At 28.0% G+C, this 9,717-nt stretch overlaps 1 protein-coding gene across 1 annotated transcript; it reads right to left on the bottom strand.

The window, feature by feature from the left end:
- Positions 1-7,791: 7,791 nt before the first annotated feature.
- Positions 7,792-9,189, bottom strand: LOC106757171 (L-type lectin-domain containing receptor kinase VIII.2). The gene has a single exon (XM_014639782.2). The coding sequence runs from the start codon at positions 8,992-8,994 to the stop codon at positions 8,035-8,037; it is 960 nt and encodes a 319-aa protein (XP_014495268.1). The 5' UTR covers positions 8,995-9,189; the 3' UTR covers positions 7,792-8,034.
- Between the last annotated feature and the right edge of the window lie 528 nt (positions 9,190-9,717).

Here is a 9,717-nt window from a genome sequence, read left to right as displayed (position 1 = left end):
TAATCCCATATTTATATATAAACGCCAATTTTTTATTGCTTAAATTGCATACTTGTTTTTCACACTTCGTCTTTTTCTTCTTCTTTTCAATGTTCTTTACATGAAAATGACACAATATTTACTACACAACAAACATAAAGCTGAAAAGATTCTAACAAGATTTTTAAACAAAGTCGTATCTTTTTTAATTCCTTCAAATCGCTAATTACCATTCCGACCACATTAATAATTAATACAATTTATGCTTCTGCTTTGAGAATCTCCACTCCATATTTTAAACAAAAAATGCAACACTAAAATCTTTGCTAAAATAATTGTAGGCCATCAACCCAAAATTCTTGTTTTTAAAACGGTTGGTTTGAATTTTGTTCGAAGTTTTGATTCTATTTGATCTTCTTATCTTAATAAACATTAAATTTAGTCTCTCTCATCTAAAGATATTATATTTATTTAATGTGACAAACAATACTTCACATGAGAGTATAACATGTTCATGTGTTTTTTTGACACGTGTTGTTTATGTTGTAAAAATTAATTATGTAAGATAATTTAAAACAAAAAAAAAGTACATTGATTGATATTTTTTTTTCCTCATTATATTTCTTATAATTTAACCTGGTTGAGTGTTTAGAAACTAAATCTATTATTTTTTTTAAGTTAAGTATCAAATAGACTCAAAATTTTGAACATAAAACAATTCTAAAAATTTTCGTAATAATTTTGAACATAAAACAATTCTAAAAACTTTCGTTATAATTTAAGAATAAGAAATATTTAATCATTTTTTTTAATTTGTTGTTTCTAAATATACATTTAACATTTTACTAATGAGTCAAATTAAGAAAGAGCAATGTTACTTTTGTTTTTTATAACATTCTTTTCCCCTTTTTATTTATGAAATTTTAATAAGAGAGAGTAGTTGATTTTGAATGCAAATTATTGATGATTAATTTTGGGATGGAATGAGAGCGAATTGACCTGCTGTACAAGGTCTTGACAATTAAGATAACCTAATTAATATAGTATTATTGGAAAAAAAGTATATTGATTAAAGGATTAGAGATAAGGACAGTAATGTGTTCGGGAATACTACTCACTAATTATCCAATTATTAAAAAATAATCTGATTTGTTATTTATCAAAAATCTATTTAAAAAATACTTACGAATATCAATAGATATTTAAAAAATAATAATTTATAAATTTTTAAAATAAAATATAATATAAAATGAATATTAATTAAATTTAAATTTTAATTAAATTTAACCTAACAAAATATAAATTAAATTTTAATTTTAATTTTTTAATAAGCAAGTATGATAATTTATCCCCCATACACACTAGGTGAGAGAAGGGAAGTAGTGGTGGTGTTAATAATAATAATAATGTTTTGGTAGCAATGATGAAGGAGGTGTCTCCTTGGTGCTGCATCTTTACTTTTCTTTTCTTTTTCTCGTTGAATAACTTTCTCGATATGCTTTTTCAAGATTATCTATCAGTGGTGCTAATCTAAAGCATAACTCTTTTTCATGTTGCTACCAAACGTGAGGTGGAAAATCAATTGCGTTGCCCACAAACCTTTCGTGTCTAAAACTATCTTCTCTTCAATCACTGCTTTCAAAAGTGTTTTTAATTATATATTTAACTCTTAGTCAAATTTATAAGTGCTATTTAACTCAAGTTCTCTAATTTATTTTTGGATCAACATAATGAAAATAACTTCTGAGAATTAAAACCAAATTTATCTGTTTAAATTTTAGGAATGATTAAAACATGTGTTTATTTGATGTTATTTTTCTTAGAAAGATGTTATAATTGTCAAAAGGCTCCTATTCTAAAACTATTAATTTCTACTCTAAGAAAAATATAAAAATACCTAATGTATTATATAAATAATTTTCAATACTATTCGTAATCATAAATTATTACCATGATTAACACGAACAAAAACGGAAACAATAATAACATGAAGTTAACAACAATAATGATAAATCATGAAAAATGAAAAGAAGAGACTATAACACAAGGAATAACAGACAGAAAAGAGAAAAGATAAAGAAAGTGCAACAAACGCGTTCGATGGATAAAAAAGATACAATGACTGTTGTAGTTAATAATCATCGTTCTTTCTTAATATAAAAGACAATTTTACTTCAATACCACTAATTATATAAAAAATTAATATTATTTTTTATATAAAACCTTAAAATAATAAATCTTTATTCTTAAATAATTTAATTTTTATTTATATTCAATATTAAACTTAAACTTGTACTTAAATTTCTAACAACTCTTGTTAATTTTACAAATTTTAGACAAGATGATATTGAATTTCAAGTAAAGTTTTAAGTATATAAATTTAAAATGTAACTATTTTATTATTCATTTAATAAAAATCAACATGTTTATAAAATTATTTTTCTTTGAATTCTCTATAATTGTAGGAGTCAATCATACATTTCTTTTTCCTATATAATCTCTCTTTATAAAGTGTAAAATGTAAAACAAATCTTTTCTATTGAAAGTTTTACTAGAAAAAGTAATTCTTCTACTCTGGAATCTTTAACCTGCATTTGAACTTTATTACATGAGTTTAGTTTATTGATTACATTTGAAATATAAACGGACGGATAAATCTTGATTAATCTAATACTGTAATTACAAATTTATATTAGAAAATAACAACTAAAGTAACTAAACTGCATTAACTTTTTACAACATTAACATTTTTCCTAAATCCAAGATTAGTGACTGTCAAATTTGACATATAAAGTTGGTATACATATTCTCGAAATTAATGAATACGCATGTCGAATTTTGTCAACTTCAAAACTCAGATTCTCAAAATTAGTGGTTTTACATCAGAAATCATAGAATTACTTTTCAAGTATGTTATTTTGGAATTAACCTACTCAGTCAAAACATTTACAAATAACAATCATTGTGGTTATCCTCCTCTACAGTGAACAGAATCGTGGTGTTACCATTGTTTCTCACTTCAGCAACAAGAATATATGTTATTATTATAGAACAAAGTTCTATGTTTATATATATATATATTTTTTTCCAAGGACCATAATTTTCACTTGATTGATTGGATGGTAAGCATTCGGTTGGTTCAGAAATAAAAAAAACCTAAAAATTTTACTTTATTGGTTGGTTTGGCTCAAAAGAGTTAAGGAATCTTTAGAACACAAACTATTAGTACTACAGAAATATAAATAAATCTAGTACGGTTAAAAATATATAATAAAAGTATTTACATAAAAACTACTTTTTTATTTTATAAAAAGATAAAAATTACTTTATTTCGAAGAAAATAGAATTAAATTAAAAAATAAAATTAAATTAAAATTAAGATAGTCATAATAAAATATTAATTTAACACGTCACAGATATTTTATTTTTTAAAATTAAAAAAGAAATCACGAACTCATATTCTATCTATTTAACTGTTAATACAGTGTTACTAAAAAAACATCTAATTGTTTCATCTTTTTAAAATTAAAAATCAAATTAAGATATACGGACACACAATTTGACCACCGAAGATCAATGCAATGATTTAATTTAACCAAAAAATTTGCCAAAATATACTGTGAACGCAATGATCCTAACCACTCCCATTGATTGTTTCTCTCTTGTTTATTTTTTAACTTTTTGATTCACTATCGTTTGTTGTTATTATTTTGGGATACAATTTTCAGTATACTAATTAATATATTGATAAAAAATAAGTTTACTTCAATCAGATAAAATATCTTATAATTTTGTTTATATTTGAAATGAATTTATATTAAGCACCTATTCTTTTCCAATGACGAAAACATAAATAAAGAAGAAATGTGTGGAAAGTACATTTATCAAAGGAAATATACATAGTTTTTTTTTTTTTTAACTTTCTCTTTAAATGTACGAAAAAAAAGAATGTACTAAAAATATTGAATATTAATGCTAGTTTGTATTAAAAACTTGTATTAATCGATGTATTATGAATGATGTAGTTGGTTTGATGGTGGGATCGCCTCCCATATGATTCCAAAGCAAAGGTTGCCCATCTTTCTTTCCTATTATTGGATATCATCCAAAGACAAACTCTATATATTTGAATTGCTTTAATTTTCTTTCTTTTGATTTTTCTTAATATAAAAAATGACACATTATTCACTACCGACCAAATTTAAAGTGGGAAAGATTCTAACAAGAGTGATATCATTTCGAATTCATTCAAAAGCTCCATCACCCTTTTGACCACAATAATCATTTATATAATGCTTCAGCTTTTAGCATGTTGCCACTATTTAATAACGAGTCCATTTAAACTAGGTTAGAAATTTCTTTCAAAATTTCACTGCATTATTTCTTTATTTTCTTTCCCTCTATCAAAAGTATAAGTTAAAGTGGCTAATTTTGAATGCTTATCACAGTTAATTTAGGGATTAAAGGAGACTGACCAATAAAACTATCTGTAGGATAGTAAGTTAATCTAATTAGTAATTGGATTAAATATGTTTTTAGTCTCTTAACTTTTAGTGAAAATTGAAATTAGTCAATCTTCAAAATTTTGGTCTAATTTAGTTCCCCAATTTTAGAAATGTATGAATTTAGTTATTTTAATTAAATTTTGTTAACATTATTTACGGTTTTAAATGCATCTCTTAGTTAATATTGAAACAAAAATATCTCAAACAGTATAAATAACCCAAATGCTATCATGAAACGTGCTTGAAACATCAAATAAATCTAACAAAATTTAGTTAAAAGGGTTAAATTCATACATTTCTAAGGTTGACAAACTAAATTAGAACAAAGTTTTGAAGAGGGACTAATTCCAATTTTTACTAAAAAATTATGAATCAAAAACCTATTTAACCCTTAATAATTTTATTTGGAAACAAATACATTATTAAAAAGGTTACTGTAGCAGTGCTGTTACCTTTTCCTATCAAACATCTACGTTGACGTCTCCTTCACGGTGCATCTTTGCTTTTTTCTCTATAGTTGAATCACTTTTTTTTTTTTTATGCTTTTCAATGTTATAGCTGAAAAAATATAAACGTAAACTATTAAGTGGAGTATACTTATTTTATATTTTCACATATTTACTAAATATTAGAATGGAGTGACACGTCCCATATGAACTAATTCCTTTGACTTGTTCCACATAATACATGATTCGCAATCCTGCTTATTCACATAAGAAATTAGTTTTTTTATAATTTTTCCCCTTAATTAAAATATGTAAATACCATCATTATTTTAATAACTTAATTTGTATTTAATTAAATTAGTAAAATAAATAATTTTTATAAGCTTAATTATTAAAATAAGTAATATTTTTATTTTTATTATTTATAATTTTTAAATACAAGTTTATTATAATTATAGTAGATGTATATAATTAAAACACTTATAAAAACTAATTTAAAGTAACTAAAGTTGTGAAATAGAATTGAAAATGTTTTATAGACAATCTCAAAGCAATTTAATTAATGACAAATACCAATATTCATATATGACATATTTTAAAAGAAATATACATAATGTCGACCAGTCATCCCATTTCACAGTTAGTCTATGCAAATTACATGTTAAATAGGTTAATGGGTCAAAATACTTAGCTTGATTCAACTTTTTCCTTACATATATATGTAAGTCATTTCACCATTAACCTAGCTTTATGGATCATACAAGACAGGTTTATGTGAGTCGACGAACTAAAATAGTTTGAATATTTCGTATTTTTTATTGCAAATATTCGTACTAACTTACATGACCCATCTAACATTATCATTTCTAATTAAATTAATATAAATTTTTATAGTTAAATTGTAAAATATCTAAGAAGTTTGGTGTGAAAGAGTGTATTGTTTTGATAAACAAGTCATGCGTTTAAGGTGTATACATAGTAAAGAAGTATAATGACCTAAGTGTCTTCTATTTATGGTTTCAACCACTAACGTTATACATCTCATATCATCAAATCCATATCTTCACGCCCTGCTACTTTGCATGGGTTAGAAGTTGTTGATGCTTCAAAATCTTAATCTCATATATGACACACAAAAGTAAAGCTCTTAGTACCTATTTAGACGTAGGTTTTAATTATAACAATTATTTTTGAAAAAATAAAGTTTTTTTTTGAGAATAATATAGAAGAGTGTATAAGTTATAAACTGACACTATAATTAAATTATAAAATAACGATCATTTTTAATGACAAAAAAAATTAATTATTATAGTGATTAATTTAGATACTAATTTATAATTAAAAATTATTTGTAACTAAAATAATTTTTATTGTAAATAAAAAATTATGATTATTTTCTATATTGATCACTATGATTACTAAGCTTTTATTTACTAATAAAATTGATTTTTAAATAAATGTTTAATTAGTTAGTTAAAAATCAATTTAAAGACTGATTCTTAAGTAACCAAAATATTGTTAACCAATTAAAAAACAATCACAAGTTAAATATAACTTAAACTACTTTTTCCTTATAATTTTTAATTTATAAATAAGTATCTAAATTGATCACTATAATATTTAATTATTTTTTATTATTAGTATTCATTATTTAAGAATTAATTTTCTTGTTGTATGATTTTATGTACTGAAAAAATTATTTATGAAAAGCCTAGCTAAAAGATAATCTTTATTAAGGTGAGTTTGTTTTACAGATGAATATAAAGTTGACAATGTAATATTTAATATTTGTTTAGAGTTTAAAAGAGAATGTTTATAAACATTGTTCATTTCTTATTTCTTAGAAAGAAGTTACAACCTGCAATCACAAAAGAGTGAGCCATAAAATACTATTCAGAAAAAGTTCTTTTACCAACTTTTTTTTAACAATTTATTGTTATTGGTCTATTTTAAATATTTTTTAAATATAATTAACACGTATTTTGTTATCAAAAAATTGTTAAAAAAAATTGTCAAAATATAAATATCCTTCCTATCACGTGCAAAATTTAAAAAGAAGGTTGAAACTTTGAAGGTGACCATGCCACCCAATTGCTCCGACCATATATATAACGTGATCTACTTTGTGGAAAAATACTTTTAACACTATTTACTCATCACTTCACCATCTTTATAAAGATAAAACGATATTAATGAAAGTTAATTTTTATATTTATAGAAAAAAAAGAGAAAACAAAAAAATAATATCAAATCATAATTATAGTGTGTATAGAGCATGAGAGAATCATTGGTTTACCCTCAAAGTCTATGATTCTAATTGCTGTGAAAACGACAGAAGATTGTTCGATAATGACAAAGCTTGAAGGAAAGAAGAGAACATAGATAAATATGAATAATTCCAACGCAAATTTGTTTTAATCATTATGTCACCACATGACTGCATCAGATTCTGAAAACAGATGGTGAATTTTTCATCTGTAGGCATTAAGTTAATTCCTTTCTTTCCTCGTCTGACCAGGGAATACAAGGCTAGTGCAATCCTGTTCTATCGGCTATCTATGGGGGGAATACTGCATCTCAGAATAAGCACTGAAAATCACGTTCAGGCGTTAAACAAGGGCGCTGGCGCTTCAATCATTTTCAGTTTTCTAGTTATTCTGAGTCTGCATCCCTTTTTTCAATCTTTTTGGAAGAATTTAATTAGGAAACACTACATCCTCTCCACCGCACGCATACATACATAAATATCAATAACAGGGAAAAGGATCACAAACAGATTATTTATCAGTTTCTGTTGCTATAAAATCTCAAACCTAATTGTTAAATCTCAATGAAATTTAGCTCAAAACAAACACGCAATGAAGAAGTAAACATATAGAATCAATATACGGTATATCAAAGATGCAGCTGCAATAGGCTGCCAACAATCATGTTACAAAGTTAAAATCAAAGTGGTTCCAAAGCAGGGAGCCAACATACTTTACATATTGTTACAAACAAATTTACAGTATCACAATCTCTCCTATAATAGTATCCTTCAGGTAACATAAATACACAACAAAATGACGGCAAAAGTTACAAACATGATCGTCATCACCTATTCTCTAACTCTCATCGTCCTGCTCATTCTTGTCAACAGCCACATCAATTCTTTCATACCTGATATCCGAAGGGTGATCGGGGATTCTCGCAAGAGACTCCTCCGCACCCTTTTGGAAGAAAATCACCCACATAAACAGCACCACAAACGTCACCAACGCAAGACACCCAGTTCCAAAAATCACCCCAGCAAGAATCGTCAAAGGACAAACTCTCCTATGCTCATCCTCAGATAAACCATGCGGATCCACAGGAAGAGAATGCAACCCATTTGAAACTTTCTTCAATGTAAGTTTCCACGAATAGATACTCACAACCTGCAGCGAATGGCCACCGTTGGAAGAAGTTATACCCGCGAACACAGAATTCCCACCCCACATTTTAGGAAAGTCAATCTTATGAGAAACGATGGGATCAGAAGGCTTTTGTTCACCCCATTTGCTTAACCTAACTTCCATAACCTTATGCCCACCTTCGTAATCAACCCAAGCATTCAACTTTTCCCCATTATTGAGAACCAGATCCACATCGGAAGCATTCGCAACAGCCAGGGACAGGTGGCTTCCGACATCTATGCCAACGTGGCTCGAGTTGGTGTCTCCTACATTTTCATCCTTGGACGTGACGAACTCAACAGCGACGGTATCCGAACCGTTGGCGGAAGCGGCGGTGAGGACAAACAGGACGCCGTCACCATTGCCGGAGATGGAGAAGGAGAATTCGGTGGAGAGGGTGGTAGTAGCGTCGACGAAGACGAGGGGCTCGGGGACGCGGAGGAGACCGGAGGAAGAAAGGGAGGGGTTGGTGAGGCGCACGTGGGGGGCGGCGTCGTTGTTGGTGACAACGTGGGCGTCGCCGAAGAGGTCGATGCTGTCAGGGTCGAGATTGGGGGACTGCGTGGAGGAAAAAGACGGCTCGACGAGGAGAATTAAGGAACAGAAGATGAAGAGGGAGAATGCAACCATGCCGCTACGTTTTTTCGATGGGACAATGATTCTCTCTCTGTTTTCCTTCTCTCCCTTCAATCTTTATTCTTCAACGCATGTTTCTGTTTTTGGTTTCCACAGCTCAAAACTGCTGCTTCTTTGCTGCCAACGTCTCCACCGCTCATTCCACCCTTTCTTTTCTTAGTTTCATTTTTTGATTTCAGAAAAATTAAAAACCACACATCTTTTAAACTAATAATGATTTTATTCAATTCAATTTACGATCAAGGTTTACAAAAATTGCAATTATACTTCTTTATTGATACGGATTTTTTGGGGTTACTCCCAGTACCTCCCCAATTCTAACCCCCACCCCCCATTCCATTTTTAAGATTTGTTTTATTAGTTTACTTTTTATATTAATTTTCAAATATTTTAATAATGGAATTTATATGTTTTGATGTATTATTTTTAAATATATTTTTAACGTATAAATGGGAGAGTGAGAGTTGCAGAGAGTATTTGGAGGAGGAGCGTTTCAAAAGCTTTGGTGGGGGTGGGGGTGGGAATACGAAGGAGAGAAATTTGAGTCTGTGTGTTTTGACTGAGGCAAACTGTAAAAGAGTAGGTTAACTTTAGTAAATAGGTGTAAAACGGTAAAAATAAAAAAAACATAAAGATTAATTTTGTATTTAAAAAAAAATCCAAAAAAATTGGGGGGTGGGGGTTGGAATTGGGGAGGTACAGGGAGTAACTCCCGGA

Source organism: Vigna radiata, chromosome 3 (assembly GCF_000741045.1).
Source record: "Vigna radiata var. radiata cultivar VC1973A chromosome 3, Vradiata_ver6, whole genome shotgun sequence".
Taxonomy (NCBI): Eukaryota; Viridiplantae; Streptophyta; class Magnoliopsida; order Fabales; family Fabaceae; genus Vigna; species Vigna radiata.
This window is presented reverse-complemented; position numbering and strand designations above follow the sequence as displayed.

Coding starts and splice junctions, on each gene's coding strand:
- LOC106757171 (XM_014639782.2), bottom strand. CDS start 8,994: ATGGTTGCATTCTCCCTCTTCATCTTCTGTTCCTTAATTCTCCTCGTC.